The 19,690-nt window shown below is 45.9% G+C and overlaps 1 protein-coding gene across 2 annotated transcripts in view; it reads left to right on the top strand.

The window, feature by feature from the left end:
- MMD2 (monocyte to macrophage differentiation associated 2) overlaps positions 1-15,720 on the top strand; it is a 30,974-nt gene extending 15,254 nt beyond the window's left edge. For both annotated transcript variants that reach the window (XM_023555945.2, XM_023555944.2), the window contains 3 exons: positions 1,992-2,093; positions 3,495-3,564; positions 5,486-15,720. In XM_023555945.2, coding sequence (XP_023411713.1) covers positions 1,992-2,093; positions 3,495-3,564; positions 5,486-5,689 — 376 coding nt within the window. In that variant the 3' untranslated portion in view covers positions 5,690-15,720. The remainder of the gene's footprint in view (positions 1-1,991; positions 2,094-3,494; positions 3,565-5,485) is intronic.
- The last annotated feature ends 3,970 nt before the right edge of the window (positions 15,721-19,690 follow it).

The raw sequence follows: 19,690 nt of genomic DNA, 5'->3' as shown, positions 1-19,690 counted from the left end.
GGACCAGTCCCTGGAAAAGGGCATCATGCTTGGTAAAGTAAAGGGTCAGCGAAAAGGAGGAAGACCCTCAGTGAGATGGACTGACCCAGTGGGCGCCACAGTGGGCTCAACCTAGCAATGATCGTGAGGTTGGCTCACGATTGGGCAGCATTTCATTCCGTTGAACATAGTCTTGCTATGAGTTGGAACTGACTCAATGCCACCTAACACACACGTGTGGAGACCTCGGTGAGATGGACCGACACAATAACTACAACGGTAGACTCAAACATACCGACAGTCACGAAGACGGCACGGGACCGGCGACTTTCATTCTGTTACACACAAAGTCACCACGAGTCGGAGCCGCCAGGATGGCAGCCAACGACAAAACCACGACACGTTCTGTGAAGCTGCTGTGAACACCGAGCTGGCAAATACCGAAGATTTGCTCCCAGGAAGTGTACGGGGTTAGGGTCCTGTAACCTTCCGGTCACAACATTTTTGTCAACTGATCAATATTACCTTGTTTTATGTGTGTTTCTGTTTAAAGACATTTAATATGTGTATTGTTGGTTGGTTCATTAACATTGAACTCACGGCCGGCATCATGCTTAACTCTTGCACGTGTCTCCTCCATAAGGCGTATCACGGCCTTCTTGTGCGTAGGGATGCTAGACAGCACTTCAGCACTGTGTTGGGGGCAGGGGGCCATTTTAGACAGCAAAATTGCCCCCTCAAGGGCACCCTGAGGCATCTCCATACAACCCCTGGGGCGTTTGGGAGTCTGGCCTGAAAAGATGTCTTGGCTGCTATCCCAAAGGTTGGAGGTTTGAGACCACCCAAAGCACAAAAATACACCCATGTGTTATGAAATAGATGGCGAAAAGGACCCTTGTGTGAGAGTTGAAACAAGAAGGCAGAATGTTGCCTTGTCTGACCCCAGCTGGGAGCGTGCATGTCAGTGACTCGAATTTTTTGCCTCTGCACGTGTCCAAGAATGACCACAAAAGCACTGCTAATATTGATTTTGAGGTTACAAATAAATTTCAGCGAGTAGGTGGATTCACAAATATGGAATCCACAAGTAATGAGAGACTGTACAGACCAGTAGAGGAGCCCTGATAGCACTCGGCTTCTAACTGAAAGGTCAGTGGTTCCAGCCCACCAGCCGCTCTGCAGGAGAAAGATGTAGCAATCTGCCTGTGTAAAGAGTACAGCCTTGGAAACCCTGTGGGGCAGCTCTACTCTGTCCCATAGGGTTGCTATGAGTTGGCATGGACTCGACACTGGGTTACAGGGTGTCTTAGTTACCTGACGCTACCATAACATAAAATACCATAAGTCAGTGGCTTCAAAGAACAGGAATTTATTTTGCACAGTCCTAGAGGCTAAAAGTCGAAATCGGGGTCTTGCCCTTCTATGGGTCTCTTTTCTGGTTTCTGGGCACCACCAACAATCAATGGTGTTCCTTGGCATTTGTCTCCCCACGTGTATCTCTGTGCCTAATTTGCTCTTTTTATAATTTAGGGGGTTAGGTTTAGGACCTACCCTACTCTGGTATGACCTAATGAACATAACAAAACCAAACCCCTATTTCCAAAACGGGTCATACTTATAGGTACAGAGGTTAGGATCCTAACATATATTTTGGAGAACACAATTTGATCCATAACATAGGGTGTATGTACTTCAACACTCGATAAAATTCTGCCAAACTGCCCTCAAAACAGGATTTACCAACTCTTACTCCCCCTTGTTGGAGATGCCCTTTCCCTTTACACATACTCATGATCAGTTTTGCTAGTTTTCCCTTAATAATTGCTTATTGTTTCAATTTGCCTAGTGCTCTTTCTGCCTCTCCACATGTCTTCCCACGAAAGCCCATGGCCCACTGGTGGACCCACAGGCGACAGGGCTTCTCTGGGGTCAGTTTTCCTGGGACAGGCCAACCATTGAGGGCTAGGTTCCTGTAGACCTCTTTCAGGCTAGGTCCTTGCTCTTTCTCTCAGGCTGAACCTTCGGGAGCTGGGCCCGTGGGCCTCCCACATGCGCTGGCTGGTCTGGATTATGGCCTCTGTGGGCACCATCTATGTCTTCTTCTTCCATGAACGGTAAGCCTGGGCTGAGGGCCCCAGGTGGGTGTGGTGCCTCTGGAGAGAGTTCATGGAGTGAGACCCCAGGGTGATGGCTCTGCCTGGCTGTCTCATGTTCAAGCCTGTGGACAGACACCTGGTCCCACAGCCCACAGAGTCAATCTGAAGAGCTTTCTAAAAGACACTGTAGGTTCCTAGACCTGTGTCACCTGTGTGCCAGGCAGGCCACCATTCTTCTCTAAGCCGTGTGTCTCATGGTTCTCCAGAGAAACGGACAAGTGATACAGCTATAGATAGAAAGATCTTCTTCAAGGAATTGGCTCATGTGATTGTGAGGGGCTGGCAAGTCCAAAATCCATAGGTCAGGTGACAGGCTGGAGACTCTTGCATGCTTGAGTCCCAAGATCCGTAGGTCAAGTGATGAAAAATGTGTAGAGTGAAGAGAGAATTCTGACAACATATCTGTTTATACCCTGGAGACAGAACACAACCTAGGGAAACTCTTTAACTGATTGATGGGTCATATTATTATTAGATGACATTAGGGAAACTGCATTACATTACATCATGGAGGATCATTACATTATACTACATTACATTATGGAACAACAACTAGACTGTTGTTTGGGCAAACCACCCAGTTGACACATAGATTAACCGTCACACTGTGTTAGCAGATAATGGAGAGTGGCTTTGAGAGTCACACTCCCTCCACCCCTCTCCTGCTTAACGACAGGACTGGGAATAATAAAGAGGGGAAAGAAATAGGGAGAAAGAAGCAAAAGAGAGTAAACAACTCCTGGAATCTCAGTGTCCACAGGGCCTTTACAGATCATTTAGACCAGGGCTGGCAAATAGGCTTCAGTTGGTGCACCAATTCAGATTGATTGAGAGTATCTGCTTGGGCCCTGTGGGCCAAGATGCTGTGATGGCATAGTAGTGTCTGCCATGGGCTTAGAATGGGAAGTGTTGGTATGCATGCTATACATAGTGTTTGCAATCCCTGTTCTAGCTCAAGTGTGCCATTTCACAGATGTGGAAACCAAGTCTTAGAGAGGAAAAGAGACTCATAGCACTCCGTCCGCACTTACTAGGGTGTACCAAAAACCAAACCAAACCCAGTGCCAGCGAGTCGATTCCGACTCATGGCGACCCTATAGGACAGAGTAGAACTCCCCATAGAGTTTCCAAGGAACGCCTAGCGGATTCGAACTGGTGAACCGTTGGTTAGCAGCTGTAGCACTTAACCACTATGGCACCAGGGTCTCCTGCTGGGGTGTAGCTGGGTAAAATCTGAGCCATGGAGTGCCAGACAGAGGGAAGGGTCCTTTCTTCTCACTTCTCATAAACAGGGAGCTGAATGCTGCTTCCTCTTGGGGAGGCACGCTCTGAGGCCAAGATGGCGTGTCTTCCTGCCAGGTACAAACTCCTGGAGCTGCTCTGTTACATCGTCATGGGCTTTTTCCCTGCCCTAGTCATCCTTTCAATGGTAAGTTCCACCCACCCAGTGTGGGGCCTCACTTTCTGGCTGGAGGGGCCCTGACTCTCAAGATTGTCAAGTCTAACCCTCTCCTTGGCAGGTGGGGAAACTGAGGCCCCGAGGGGCAACGTGACTTGCCAAAAGAGGCAGAGGAACATGTAGGTTAATACCAAGGGCTCTCAAGTTAGACGACTTGGGTTCTCCACCATTACTCTCTGCCAACCTTGAGTGGGGTCCCTGGGTCTATTAAATTGTGATCTACATCAAAGTATGCATTATGTATATTTAAATATATATATATATATTTATATATATATATAGTAAATGCATGTATATATTTTTAAAAATAATATTTTGTTTTATCTTTGGTGAAGGTTTACACAACAGTTTAGGTTCCCATTCAACAGTTTCTACACAAGTTGTTCAGTGACATAGGCTACATTCTTCACAGTGTGTGAACAGTCTCATTATTTCTTTTCCTGTTGTTTCCATTAATCTAGCTTCCCTGCCCCCTTACATTCTCATCTTTGTTTTAAGGTAATTATTGACCGTTTGGTTATATATAGTAAATGTATATTTAAAAACATGCTCATTGCAAAATATAAGTCCAGCATGGAAATGTGTAAAAGGGTGGAAACCACTCTTCAGCCTCCTCCCCAATACCATGCGCCAGCTGGAACCACCGTGAATAGTTCGTTGTGGATTTTGTCGGTTTTTTACTTATATGTGAATGCATGTGAATATGTAGACATATGTTGGCTTGTTTATTTTCCTTTCACAAAAATGAGGTTGTACTACCATACCATTCTGCAACACGCTTTTATCAGTTAGCACAAGGCTGTGGATGTTTTTCCATGACAGTCACCTAGAGTAATACCTGCCTTATAAGGTTGTTGATAAGATGACACTAGCTAACTTATGTAAGGCACTTGATACAGTGCCTGGCATATAATAAGTGCTGGTAAATAATAAGTATTAGTACTGTTGAGTCCATTGTTATGGCTATTCTGTCAACCCATCTCATTGAAGGTTTCCCTAGTTTTCATTGGCCCTCTACTTTACCAAACTTGATGTACTTTCGGACTCAGACATACCAATGATCATGAAGATGGCGCAGGACCAGTCAACATTTCGTTCTATAATAGATAAGGTAGCTATGAGTTGGAGTCAACTCAACAGCAACTAACATTATTAATGTTATTATTATATCATTAATATTCAATGACAATACTCTTGGGGACTGCGTGAATAAATTATTGAGCATATGTACAATGAGATACTATGTAGCTGTCCAATAGACTAAGGTGGATCTGTATGTGGAAATGTAGGATTTCCAAAAGACTTTATTCCATGGAAAATCAGACTGCAGAATAGTAGGAATAGTATGAGCCCATTTATCTAAAAGTGATTAGCCCCATGCATATATCCATATATATGAAGGGTGTATTGTGTATTGTAAGTGTATGGGAAATTTCTGGAAGGATACCGAAAAATACTCAATGTCAGTTACCTTTAGGAAGTGGATGGAGGGAGCTGGAGGAGTCTTGGCAGACTTCTTAATACTTAGTTCCCACTCTTTTTACTGAAGTTCTTTTCACCAAAAACCACTCAAATGCTAATGGTGGTCATCTCTGCATGATGGGATTACAACTTTTTTCCTTACTTACTCTCTAATTTTTTTTTTGGCTGTGGATATGTCTTACTTTTTAGAAAAGATACAAAGCTACAAAGATACTCTTTGAGGTTTTGATAGAAATGCTTTACAATGAGAAGGAATTTGGGGAGAATAGCCAATATTCCAATGTTGGGACTCGCCATCTGGAAATCTGAGATGGTTCACCATCTACATTACGTGTAGGTTAGTTTGGGTGGTGTGGGGATGGCTGGGCTGTTCCTCTGATATGTGCTTCACCCTTGTTCTTGCCGACAGCCCAACACTGACGGAATCTGGGAGCTGATGACTGGAGGGGTCTTCTACTGCTTGGGCATGGTATTCTTCAAGAGTGATGGAAGGATCCCCTTTGCCCACGCCATCTGGCATCTGTTTGTGGCATTCGGTGCTGGTACCCATTATTACGCCATCTGGAGATACCTCTATCTGCCCAGCACCCTGCAGGCCAAGGTGTCCAAATGAAGGGATTCAGACTCCACGGTGCATTTCGGCTCTTAGAGCAAAACATCATGGGAAGTGTTTCTGAGAACTTTAGTCCAGACCACAGTGCCCATGCCTGTCTGCCCTCCCACAGGTAGAGCTGTTGATGGGTCCGAGGTTACATCTGGTGATAGCCAGCCAGACCATCCCTCTGGTCTCAGGTGAGAAAGAAGATAGTCACTTTTATTGAAGAGAAATTAATCCTGTAATTTGTTTCTATTTTAGACAACTGTTTTTTAATACAACTGACATCAACGTCTTCAGAAAGGGGAGCAGGCATTTTCTTGGCAAATTGAGGACTGATGGGCCAATATTTGGTTCTTGAGGTCCTGAGAAATCTGGTGACGAGTCTGGTGGATTGTTTATACCTGGCTGGTCAGGGTCCCCTTCTCTGCTACCAAGGTCCTGGCCAGGGGACCTTGTTTAAGGAAAGCCACCCACCTGCAAGATCAGGGTTGGGAAATATCCATGACCATGGCAGACTTAACCAATCAAATGCAGCATCACTTCTGTGGTTGCAGACTTCTTTTCAGCAGAGGGATCCGGGCAGCCACTACTAGTCAATTTGGTCCTCATGGTGGAACATTGTTGCCTTTCCTGCCCTAGTGGACTTAGAAATGGGACCATGACCAGACCAGTTAAGTGTCTGCATGTGGGAGACCACACTCATATCCTGTACTAACACCTTCTCTTCCCTCTCCCTTTTCCCTTTTGGGGAAGCCCTTGGAGTGGGGCAGTTTGGAGAAGGAGGCCAAGGTGCCCACTCCTAGCAAATCCTGTGGTTCCACTCACTGTAGCTGGTCCTCAGTACAGGGGAGAAGTGAGCAGTTGGGATGGGAAAGCTGCTACTCGGCCATTTCTTCTCATCCCCAAAAATCCAGAGAAATCATGACAGCATTCCTGAGAGGGGACAAGAAGGTCCCTGGGAATGTGCTCGCTTGTTCCCTATTTAAGGGTGGTGATGCCAACATTCCGGTTCTCTCTTGGGGCCAGTCAGCAGTTCTCAGAGGGCATTTGCTTTAACAGCCAGGGCCCCTCTGGTGGGAAGAGGGGAGACCTCAGCTGCATTTGATATGGATCTGAGCAGAGTATCCGGACCCCCCACCTGGAAGCCCTCAGGAGCCCAGCAGTAAGGCTTCAGTGGGGAGGGGCCTGTCCTCCCAGCCCGCTCCCCTGGGGTGGGCTCAGCCTCTGTAAAATGCCATGTGGGCACTTAATGGGGAGGAGAGCGGCAGGCCTGGCTCTGGGCCCCAACTTAGGATCTCAGAATCTCTGGATGGAGAGTCTGTCTTGAGTCAGCTGGACCTTGTTCTATGACTCCCACCCAAAGTAGGGTGGGCAAAGAGATGCCTTATGCTTAGTTCTAGCACATTCCGGGGTATTCCAGCATCTGGAGCCCCGTGTGTCCAAGCCAGTATTACATCATCTTGACACATTCTTTAGACAGATGGGCTCTGAGCTGGGAGATGCGTTGGGCATAGGGTTGTGTGTGTACACAGGCGCTCCCAACCCCCGGAGGTGGCCTGCCTTGGTAAGCCTGCCCCATGGAGGTCACCAAGTATGTCCCATCAGTAGGGGTCAGGATTGGAGGTCTGAGGGGAAGGGGAAGCTCTATAAGGGAAGAACAGAGGCTGGGGGGTGCTTGGTCTGAATTGGGACAGGCGGACTGTGACTTGATATCTAGCTGGGCCTGAGGCAGGGTCAACAGCTGACCAGCAACAGGGGAGGGGTCACGTTGGCTCCTGGGGCTGTTGTTTGAGACCTCCCAAAGCACGGTACCATGCCAAGCTGCAGTAAAAACCCTGCCTTTGAGGTGCTGAGAGGGACGAAGGCACTATTACCAGGCCTTTGGGATCCTGGGCATGTAGGGCCCTGACATGGGACTTCTTTAGTGACCCTGTAGTCTCTGCTGAGCAACTAAGTCTGATATCTGCACCTCCCTGTGGCCTACTTCTCCTGGGTATTCGATCTTCTTAGATCCCCCCTCGAGATAGTCTATTATTCCTTAGTACGTCCCCACCTTTTGAGACTTCAGTCACTCTGAATGGTTCCAGCTGTGCACAGCTGGCCAGCAGGAGTCCACACATCCCAGTCTCCTTGGTTTCTCTGGTTGCCTTACCTGAGGTTTGAGGCACCAAGAGTGCAATCAGTGGTACAATCACTTCATGCACATGGCTGCTAACTGCAAAGTTAGTGATTTGAGTCTACCCAGAGGTGCCTTGGAAGAAAGGCCTGGCAATCTACTTCCAAAAAATCAGCCACTGAGAACTCTGTGGAGCATGATTCTACTCTGACACACTTCGGGTCGCCATGAGTTGGAGTTGAGACTCGACACCAACTGGTAACTGCTGCTACCAAGCTGGAGATCGTGAATCTGAGCGTAAGGCCCCATGTCTGGCAGAGCTTTGGAGCTGGAAGCAAACTCGCAAGTTCCATTTATAGACCAGCAGGTAGAGGATGAGAGCAGTTGAGTGACATGCGTGGGGCATAGAGCTGGTCAGGGCTGGAGCTGGAATCCAGGTCAGCCTGACTCCTAGTCCAGTGCTCTTTCTACCGACACCTCTCTCTTGTTTTTGCAGGGGATTGCTGCCCCTGCTCCGTGTGTCAGGCTGTGGCCCAATGTTCCTGCCCCAGTGCTGCCCCCTCCCCAAGCCTGGCACCACAGGTAGCGCAGCTATTGCTACAGCCTACCTGGCATCCTCCTGGTCTTGGCCCTCATTCTCCACGTGCACGGGGCAGACAGGAGCATGCAGCGGTCTGTGCACGTGGCTCCTTAATCCCTGTTTCCGTATGTCCAGGCTTGGGTGGTGCAGAGGCAGGAGGCTTTGGGGTGGCATGGAGAAGGCCCAGGGTGGGAGTAGGGACCAGAAGATCTGGTCCTTCTTCTCTGCTTCCTGCTTGCTGCCTGACTTTGGGCAAATCACTTCTCCTCTCTGAGCTGTTGGCTGACCAGCTGGGTTGCCGTAACAAACTACCACAAACTTGGTGGCTTAAAACAACAGAAACGTATTGTCTCTGGGGGCCGGAAGTCTGAAGTCAAGGTGTTGGGTCGACAGGGCCATACTCCCTCCAAAGACTGTATGGGAGGGTCTTTCCTTGCCTCTTCCAGCTTCTGGTGGACCCATATTCCTTGGCACGTGGTAGTATCACTCGTCTCTGCCTCTGACTTCATATGCTGTCTTTCCTCTGTGTCTGTCTGTGTCTTCACATGACATTCTTCTCTCTGTGTGCCTGTGTCCAAATTTCCCTCATTATAGAAGGACACCAGTCATTGGATTTAGGATCCACCTGAATCTAGAAACCTCATCTTAACTTGATTATATCTGCCAAGGCTCTATTTCCAACCAAGGTCACATTCACAGGTATCAGGAGATAGGACTTGAACATACAAACCTCTTTGGGGGATATAATTCAACCCACAACAGCTGTAAAGCAAACCAATGGTCTCTAATCAGCCAATGGTAAGTGGAGTTCAGCCCATGCTCTCCCCACTGTGGACACCAGGAATGAGTACAAAGCCTGAGCTGGTGGGCTGGGCTGGCTTCAGTTGGCATGGGAGACCCCTCACCAGCTTGGGGAGAGGTCTTTTGGGAGAGGAGAGGCTTGTGGACACAGCTCCTCCCAGGAGCGATGCCGAAACCTTCCTCCATACGTAGATACCTGATAGACACAATGTAGGGAAAACAACACTAAAGAATCCCAACTGGGCAGAGAAACATCAGGGGTCGCCTTTAAAAGGCTTGCCGTCCAATATGGTAGCCATTAGTCACATGTGGGAGCCTCTGGGTGGCACAAATGCTTAAGTGCTTGACTACTAGCTGGACAGTTGGTGGTTCAAACCCACTCACAGGCACCTCAGAAGAAAGGCCTAGCGATCTGTTTCCAAAAGGTGACAACCTTGAAAACCCTCTGAGCTCTGCTCGCCTGGGGTCGCCAGGGGTCAGCAACTAACCACAAAAACAAGGTGCATGTGGCTACTGAAATTTAGGTCAATAATATATAAGTAAAAATTGAGTTCCTCATTTTCACTACCCACATTTAAGTGCTCAGTAGCCACATGTGGCTAGTGGCTACCATTTCGGACAGCACCAGATACAGACCACGTCCATTGTTGCAGAAAGTTCTATTGGGTAGCACTGGTAGAGCAGTGGTCTTTTTGGTCTCTGTACCCCTCTACAGTCTGAAAAATTATTGAGAACACCAAAGAGCTTTTATTTATGTGGACCTTATCTACTAATATTCATCATAGTAGAAATTAAAACTGAGACTATTTAAAATATTTATTTACTCATTTAAAGATAACAAACCCATACATGTTAACATCGATAACATTTTTTTCTATTAAAAATAATATTTTTTCCAGTCAAAAAAGATTTAGGGAGAGGAATGGCATTGTTTTTGCATTTTTGAGAGTCTTTTTAATCAATACCTGGAGCCTCCTTTGTGCTCCTGATTTCAGACTTTTGCAATATCGCATATCATGGAACTTCTGGAAAATTCCACCATGCATGCAGAACGAAAGGGGAAAACGACAAATAATGCCGTAGTATTAATATTACCCTGAATCCCCATCCCAGACAACCACTGTTAACCTTTCAGTAGTTTTCTTTGTGTTTCCCCCCATCAGTATACCGTATTTTTATGCAAATACGTTTTTCCAACCATGCAGTTCCCTCACACACTATTTTCCTAGGTGTGCTACATGCATTATGTTTGGGCACATTATTTACGTGCATGCATTATTTGTGAAAAAATACGATATATAGTTTTTTACTTTGTTTTTTTCTCTTACTGTATACAGTTTTATATCCTACTTAAAAAAAAAAAACTTTTGGAGTATTTTCCATATTATTTCAAACCCTTTGTAAATATTATTTTAAAAGTCTACATTGAGTGGATGTGCCACAATTTATTAAACTATTCTTTTAATTTAGGAGATAGACACATATGTCTGCGATGAAGATCTTTCAACATAAGTTTCCCCAGTACTTCGTGTATTTTCTTTAGACAATGTTAAGAAGTTGGTTGAAATTTGCCTCATGCTGTCTGTGCCACCCAGCTGAGGCTGCCATTCTGCCTGCGGCCACTATACTGATCACTCCTACAATTACCACTGTTCTCTTCTCGGGGAGTCTGGGTATCTGAGGACCTACTACCCGGCCGCTGCCCAAGGCCTAGCTAATCTGAGAGGTTTAGAACAGTCAACTCCAGCATGAGGCATGAGATGTGGAAGGGGCAGGGGAGCTGGGGGCCTGTTCTGCAGGTAGTCTGGTTGGTAGGTACAAGCTGGAGGTGTGGTTTGTGGAGGGGATACTGTTGGAGACAGGGCCAAGAGCCTTATGTGATGAGGGGACCTCATCCCATCGAATGCTGCTCTGCTGCTGGTGGGAGATGAGAAGGAAGGAAGTGAGGATATCGTTCTCTAGATGTTCACGGTGTCCTGGAGACCAACTATCCGGTATTCAGGAATTTTACAAGTTGTTAAACCATTGGTAGCATGAAATTGACCACAGTGGGAGTATTTACATCATGGAAATTGGCAAATGCTACAAATCAGAACTCATTATTTTTGGAGAGCTAGTTTACCAGTGGAGCCTGGCAGCGTACGGGTTAAGAGCTTGGCTGCTAACCAAAAGGTTGGCAGTCTGAATTCACCAGCTGCTCCTTGGAAACTCTATGGGGCAATTCTACTCTGTCTTATAGGGTCACTATGAGTTGGAATTGACTTGATGGCAATGGGTTTCTTTTTTTTTTTTTGCCATTGCCTACACCCCACATATATAAAAGCCATAAACCAAACCTGCTGCTATTGAGTCAGTTCCAACTCATGGTGACCTCGTGTGGTACGGAGTGGAACTGCTCCCTAGGGTTTTCTTTGCTGTAATCTTTATGGGAGCAGATTGCCAGGCCTTTCTTCCACGGAGCTGCTGGGTGAGTTTGATTAGCAGCCTTTAGATCAGCAGTTGATCACAAACCACTTGTGCCATACATTCCTGTAATCCACTCCCCTCTTCATCAGTCTAATGGCTAAGATGTGTACGCTCACATGTACTTGTTTCTCCCCTGTAACCTGGCAAGGTGAATTTATTGTTTTCATATTACCTGGGGAAACTGAGGCTGCTCAGAGAGGTAAGTGACTTGTCCAAGGTCATGCGGCTGGTGCAGGATGAGGTCTGGAATGTAACTTATGGTCTTCTAGTGTTATATCCTTCCTTCTCCCATAGCACCAGGCTGTTTTGTGCCCCAGGAGCTGAAAACTGGGGCAGCAGCTAAAGGCCATCTCTGCAAAGTCCTCCCAGGGCCTTACTGCCCCTGGTCTTAGCCCCATCTCCTGGCTGCTGAATTACTGCATTCTATCAGTGTTGCCTGAGCCTTGAGAGGTGTGAGGATGGAAATGCTGGTGGTCTCTGCTTCTGCCCTCAGTGAGCCACCTCAGGGCACAGACAAAGGTGGACTCTCTGATGGACAAGATGCATTATACTTGAGCCCTGAGCTGTGGGGTGTGCTTTGTTGTTGGGGACTCCACCGGGCAGGGAGAAGGCCGTGGGCCTGTCCCCTATAGTGTTTCTATTTGTGCAGATGGCTTTTCCCTCCAGCCCCCACGAGATAAAAACCAGTTGCTGTCAGAGTAGAACTGTGCTCCATAGGGTTTTCAATGGCTGTGATCTTTCGGAAGTAGTTAGCCAGGCCTTTCTTCTGAGGCATCTCTGGGTGGACTTGAACCTCCAACTTCACAGTTAGCAGCCTAGTGTGTTAACGGTTTGTACCACCCAGGGACTCCTTCTAGAATATAAAGGAGCATTTAAATACCTTTGAAAAAAGTTGCTGTAGAGTTGTTTCTGACTCATAGTGACCCCATGTGTATCAGAGTAGAACTGCACTCCATTGGGTTTTCAATGGTTATCTTTCGAAAGTAGATTGCCAGGCCTTTCCTTTCCTATCCTGCCCCATCCTAGCCTATCCATCTAATTTTTTTTTAAAGTTGCTGACTGTAACCCACTAAATTGACTTTAGGACCCAAAAGTGGGTCTGACCCCTCAGTTCTGGAAACTCCGCTCTTGGTGGTACACCCCTGAAAGCCATAGTCATTGGTAATAGATGCCTTGTGCCTGTCTGCCACGATTGGCAGAGGTCAGCATGGTGCCACATTTGGGGAACCTGGGTGCCCCACAGCCAGATGGGGGCAGGTAAGGACAAAGCAATTAGGAGCTTCTGAGAACCTGGTTACCCAGAACCCTGACCCCACAGAGAGGAATACAGGACCAAATTGTATGGTCTTTTGTCCTGGAAATGGCCCCATGTTTGGGGGCTGGGTAGTCCAGAAGACCTCACATGGGAAACATGCCAGAATGTGTGTGGCATTAGTTCGGGCAGGGCTGGGAAGGTAGGCGGGAGAGATTAAGTCCATTCGGGGAAGGAGAAGATCCCAGTTTTGGAAAGGCTCTTCTCCCTCTGTAAGCAATGTCAAGTTCTAGGCTCTGGCTTGCTGCTGAGTGAATTGCCCACCCGTCCCGGTCTGCACTGAGGGATCTTTCCACTTTTGTGCCGGCCCAGGGTCTGCTGCTCTAGAAGGCCTTTCTTTGGGGTAAACAGGAGCGCTCGGATTGTCTTTGATACTAACTTTTTTAGACCTCTGTTGTCTGCAATGTTTGAGAATGGCATTAGTGGCACGACTTTTTAAAAACGTCCTGCTGGTACTGGACACTTTCTGTCTTTGTGAAATCAGCGTTTTGTATTAACACAGTATTTGATAAACGTTTGTATCAAGAAGAATCATCTTTCCAGTAAATATTATTCTTTTCAGTGGAGCAAAAAGGACTCAAATGAATAAAAATTCAAGATGCCTCACTCTGACCTGACTGTCTTTTTAAAAATAACATTTGTCAGTGGTTTTTACAAAAGGAGGCGCTGCTAATTGGAAAACGTAGAATATTTAGAAAAGGATAAAGAAAATGTAAGACCCTGTATTAGTTGTCTGTTGTGATGATCTTTTCAGTTGCCTTATATACGTGCGAAAGTTGGATAATGAAAAAAGAAGACAGAAGAATTGGTGCATTTGGACTCTGGTGGCTGGTGAAGAATGTTGAATATACCATGGACTGCCAAAAGAATGAACAAATTAGTCTTAGAAAAATTACAACCAGGATGTTCCTTAGAAGTAAGGATGGGGAGGCTTCACTTCGCTTACTTTGGACGCATCATCAGGAAAGACCAATTGCTAGAAAGGGATATCATGTTTGCCCGGTCCTGTGCCATGTTCGTGCTTGTTGGTACGTTTAAGCCCATCGTTGTGGCTATCGTGTCAATCCATCTCACTGAGGGGTCCCCTCCCTTCTGTTGTTGCCAAACATGATATCCCCACATACAACAGAGTGAAATGCTCCTCAGTCTCACACTATCTTCATAAGCGCCAGCAAGCTTGGGTCCGTTGTTGTCTTCCAACCTAGGCGGCTCATCTTCCTGCACTATACAGAACATTATTCTGTGGTGATCCATAAGGCTTTCATTGGCCAATTTTCAGAAGTAGATCACCAGGCTTTTCTTCCTAGAATGTCTTTGTCTGGAAGCTCTGCTGAAACCTGTCCACCATGGGTGACCCTGCTAGATTTTGAGATACTGGCGGCATAGCTTCCAGCATCATAGCAACACGCAAGCCACTACTGTTCGACAAACTAATGATCCCTACGTTTATGACTCCCAGGTAAACATTGTTCACTTAAAGATCTTGGCTGAGCTACAAATCCATAGAGCCATCTTCCTACTGGATATCTATATCAGAATATCCATAAACAAATAGAATACTATCAAAATAGGATCTTTTTCTATCCTAAATTTACTTCTGCTCTACGGCCCCTCCATCTGCTCACTTGCAAAGTCAGAGCTCTGGGCACCATCTCTGATTCCTCCCTTTTCATCACCTCCTTCCCAGTAGCTCTGCTTCTTTAACATCACTCCCCATTCGTCCATTTCTCTCCATCACCACTACACCTTAGTCCAGACTGCTGTTATCGTTTTCCAGGTCCCCTGAAATGGCCTCCTGTCCTCCTTGCCCCCATCTTCAGGGTTGGCTCTCTCCAATCTTTCTGAGGAGCCCTGGTGGTACAGTCGTTAAGAGTCTGGCCGCTAACCAAAAGGTCAGCAGTTTGAATCCACTAGCTGCTCCTTGGAAGCCCTATGGTGTAGTTTTACTCTGTCCTATAGGGTCCCTGTGAGTTGGAATCGGTATGATGGCAATGGGTTTGGGTTATTTGGTTTAATCTCTCTGAAGCCCAAATCCAATTATGTCATTCTTCTGCTTAAAACCCTTGCAGACCTCCCTGTTACCCTCCAGGTAAAGTCTAAACCCCTCTGTGTATTACAGTCAGGTCACTTTGATTGCAAGTGATGGAAATCCAGCAGCTTAAGAAGCAAAGTGGGTTAATGGGCTTATGAAGCCCAGAAGGGCAGGGAAAGAGAGGGGCATGAGGCAAGGGGAACCAGGAACTTGAACGCTGCCAGGTCTTGCTTGCTGTTTCCTGGCTTCATTTTTCTCTGAGTGTCAGCTTCATTCTCTCAGACCAGCTTCTCCACTTAGCAGGGGATATGGCCACCACAGCTGGGGAGCATATGTTTGCTGATCCCTGACTTCTTCCTCCCTTTCTCCAAGTTGAAAAATTCCAGGGACATATTCTGATTGGCCTGGCCTGAGTCCCATGACTATTTCTGAGCCAATCACTGTGGCTGAGGGGATTGGCCTAGATCAATGTTTTTAAAGAGGCGGCAGGTCCTGTTTGGAATACATGGCTAGAGATGGAAAGTAGCAGAGGGAAGTAGCACAGACCTGGCTACTGGGGAATTTTGAACAGACAGTCGCTCCAATTGCTCTCCACCAAAACGTGGCATACAAGACTATAGTAGAGCCTGGCTACCTGCTCACCAAATTTATTTCCTGTTCCCCCTGGCACCTTGCAATACTCCATTTTCCATACCTTCTTACAGGTGGGTGTAGTCCAGCCATGTTATGTGACCTGTTAAAGCCTCCCCACCTCTCCCTCTATCTTTCTCCACCCACTAGCTGAATGTAGAGGATTTTGAGTTCCTAGAGAAGGGATTGTCGTTGTGTGCTGTTGAGTCAATTCTGACTCATAGCCATTCCATGTGACAGAGCAGAACTGCCCCATAGGGTTTCCTAGGCTGAAATCTTTATGAGAGTAGATCACCAGTCTTTTCTCCCACAGAGTTGCTGGTGGGTTCAAACCACCAACCTTTCGGTTACCGGCCGAGTGCTTAACCATTGTGCCACCAGGGCTATGAGTTGGAATCAACTCGACAGCATACAACAACAGAGAAAGGAAGAGTCACGAGATGGAAGGAGCCTGGAGTTCCCCTTGCCTCATGCCCCTCCCACTAATCAAGAACATGAATTTCGAAATTCATCACAAGAGTGGAGAATCAACTCTTACACTACTAAGCTATGGATACTGTGGGATTTATCTGTGTGTCACTAGCATTACCTCAACTGATACAATGGCTTCCTGTGATCCGTCCCTTGTCTGGAGCTGGAATTCTGGCTTTGCCACTTCCTAGTACTTAAGCAAGTAACTTCATTGCTCTAATTCCAACATCTCTAAAATGGACAGACACAATAATGTTAACCATACAGAGTGGTGGTAAAATGTTTAGTTCTCTGGCAGAAACTTTAGTTCTAAAGAATTATTAGCTCTATGTGGTTGACTGTATTATTTGTTCACATTTCTTCCTTCCTCCCCATTCTTGAGGTTCCTGGGTGGTGCACTGAGTTCATGTGCTCAACTACTAACCTAAAGCTTAGCGGTTTGAACCCACCTGGCAACACTGCGGAAGAAAGGCCTGGCTATCTGCCGCCATAAGGATTATTGTTTTAGTTGCCGTCGAGTCAATTCCAACTCGATGGCAACCCCATATGGGCAGAGTAGAACTGCTCCACGGGGTTTTCAAGGCTGTGACCTTTCGGAAGCAGATCACCAGGTCTGTCTTCTGAGGCAACTCTGGGCGGGCTCAAATCACCAACCTTTCGGTTAGTAGTCGAGTGCTTAACTGTTTGCATCATTCAGGCACTGTCTGTACAGATTACAGCCAAGAAAACCCTATGGAGCTCAGTTCTACTCTGTAACACATGGGGTTGCCGTGAGTTGGAACCGACTTGATGGCAATGGTCTTTTTTTTTTTTCACCGCCTCCTTGACATGGATGCTCACCCCCATGGGAAGCATATACCACCCTGTCCCACTGATGTTGGGCTTAATCACGTGATTTGCCTTGGCCAAAAACTTGGATGTGACATCAGCAGATGCTTTAAACGTGCTAGTGTGCTTTGGCTTAGTGTTTTGCACTTTGGCCATCTCTCATGAGAAGAACACACCTTTCCCAGAATGAGGAGACACATGGAGCAGATATGAACCCAGCCTGCAGCCTGGAGCAAAAGCCAACCGACTCACTGCAAGCCCAACATGGCCACAGACAACCTGCAAACCCACAAGCAAGAGAAATAAACTCTTCTCATCACAACCCTCTGAGTGTTGGGTATGTTTGTTACATAGCATTAGTTCAGCACTAGCTGACTCATATACAGTTGTTGCATATACAGGTATCATAATTATCTGTTGACTCATTCAACAGTGTAAGTTCCTTGAGGGTGCCTTGTTCATCTCTGTAGCCCCAACATCCCACACATTACCACTGCCAAGAAGCACTAAATTATTGAATGAAAGTTGCTCAGTATACAATGTGGGGAAAAAAATAACAACTGCTGACAAATTTTTGGCTGACAAGTTTACAAGGAATAACTAAACCCAAAGCAATATTTATAGGTGTGGTGCTGAGTTCATAAAGCTAGAAGTAGAAATACCATACGATCCAGCAATCCCACTCCTACGAATATATCCCAGAGAAATAAGAACATCACACAAATAGACACATGCACACCCATGTTCACTGCAGCATTATTTACAATAGCAAAAAGATAGAAACAACCTAAATGTCTATCAACAGATTAATGGATAAATTATGGTACACACACACCATGGAATACTATGCAACGATAAAGAACAATGATGAGTCTGCAAAACGCTTCACAACATGGATGAATCTGGAGGGCATTATGCCGAGTGAAATAAGTCAATCACAAAGGAAAAATATTGTATGAGACCACTATTAAAAAAGCTCAGGAAAAGGTTTACACATGGAAAAAAGCAATCTTAGATGGTTACTAGGGTGGGAGGGATGGGGAGGAGAAATCACTAACTAGACAGTAGACAAGTGTTAACTTTAGTGAAGGGAAAGACAACCCCAAAGTCACAAAACAACTTGTGTATAAATTTTTGAATGAGAAATTAATATGCACCGCAAACTTTCACCTAACACAATTAAAAAAAAAAAGAAGCTAGGCCTGTGTCTAGTGCTATCATAACAAAAATGCCACAAGTGGGTGGCTTTAACAAACACATTTATTTTCTCCAAGTTTAGCAGGCTAGAAGTCAGGATTCAGGGTGCCAACTCTAGCAGAAGGCTTTCTCTCTCTATCAGTTCTGGAGGAAGGCCCTTGTCTCCGAGCTTCTGTTCTTGGGTGATCTTCATATGACTTGGCATGTGTCTTCCCCCTTCTCTGCTCTGCTAGCTTCTTTAATCTCTTTTATATCTCAAAAGAGATTGATAAAAAATACAGCCTACCTACACTAATCCTGCCTCATTAACATAAAGACAACCCATTCCCAAATGGGATTATAACCACAGGCATAGAGGTTAGGATTTACAACACATAACAACCTGACAGTGTTGCCCCTGTTTTTTCTTCTATGAATTTTATGCTTTGAATTTGCACCATTAGGTCCTTAATCCATTTTGAATTTTTTTTGTGTATGGTGTGAGGCTTGGATCCTACTTCATTTTTCCACATGTGGAAATCAAATTTTCCCAGCACCATTTATTGAAGAGACTCTTCTTTCCCCACTGAATGGACTTAGCATCCTTGTCAAAAACCAGTTGACCACAGATGTGTGAGTTTATTTCTGGACTATCAATTCTATACCATTGGTCTGTGTGTCTGTTGTTATACCGGTACCAGGCTGTTTTGATTACTGTAGCTGTATAGTATGTTTTAAAATCAGGAAATGTGAGTCCTCCTCCTTCGTTCTTCTCTTTGAACATTGCTTTAGCTCTTTGAGGCCTCTTGACATCCCGTATAAAGTTGAGGATTGGTTTTTCTATTTCTGTAAAGAAGGCTTTTGGAATTTCGATTGGGATTGAGTTGAATCTATAGATCGCTTTGGGTAGTATTGATGTTTTAACAGTATTAAGTCTTCTAATTCATGAACAGCTCCATAGGGTTTTCATGGCTGTGACCTTTGGAAACAGATCACCAGGCCTTTCTTCCAAGGCACCTACGGGTGCATTTGAACCTCCAACCTTTTGGTTAGCAGTTGAGCGGTTAACTGTCTGTGCCACACAGGGACTCCTCTTTTCACCTTAACCAGATGGTTTTTCTTTGGGCTCAACTTGTCCTTTCCATGATTAAGTCCCGGGACTCTTTCGCCCTCTGGCGGCCAAGCAGAGCAGCTCAGCACTCCATATTTGTCCTGGTGACTTTTCAAAGGTATTCAACTAAACAGCTCAAAAAACTTTTTGATTGCCTGTCCATGTGCCAGGTGCTGGGATACAAAGATGAATAAAATCTGTACTTGCCCTGCAAAAGCTTCCAGTTAAGGTGGGAGTGAGTGGAAATCTATTCATCCCTTTGTTTATTCATTTAACAAATACAGTAAAACCTATGAGACAACCGGAACCCGTGTAAGTTGGAAACCTGTCAGAGAAGGAAAACTCATATACTTTCCACTAATACAGCACACTAGAAAAGAAGTAGGACTGCACCCTGTCAAAGGTGGAAAACCTGGGACACCTGGAAAAACAAGGCAGTCAAGTTCCGGCTCTCACAGGTTTCACTGTATTTCCTGAGCACCTACTAGGTGCC

This window comes from Loxodonta africana, chromosome 12 (assembly GCF_030014295.1).
Source record: "Loxodonta africana isolate mLoxAfr1 chromosome 12, mLoxAfr1.hap2, whole genome shotgun sequence".
NCBI lineage: Eukaryota > Metazoa > Chordata > Mammalia > Proboscidea > Elephantidae > Loxodonta > Loxodonta africana.
This window is presented reverse-complemented; position numbering and strand designations above follow the sequence as displayed.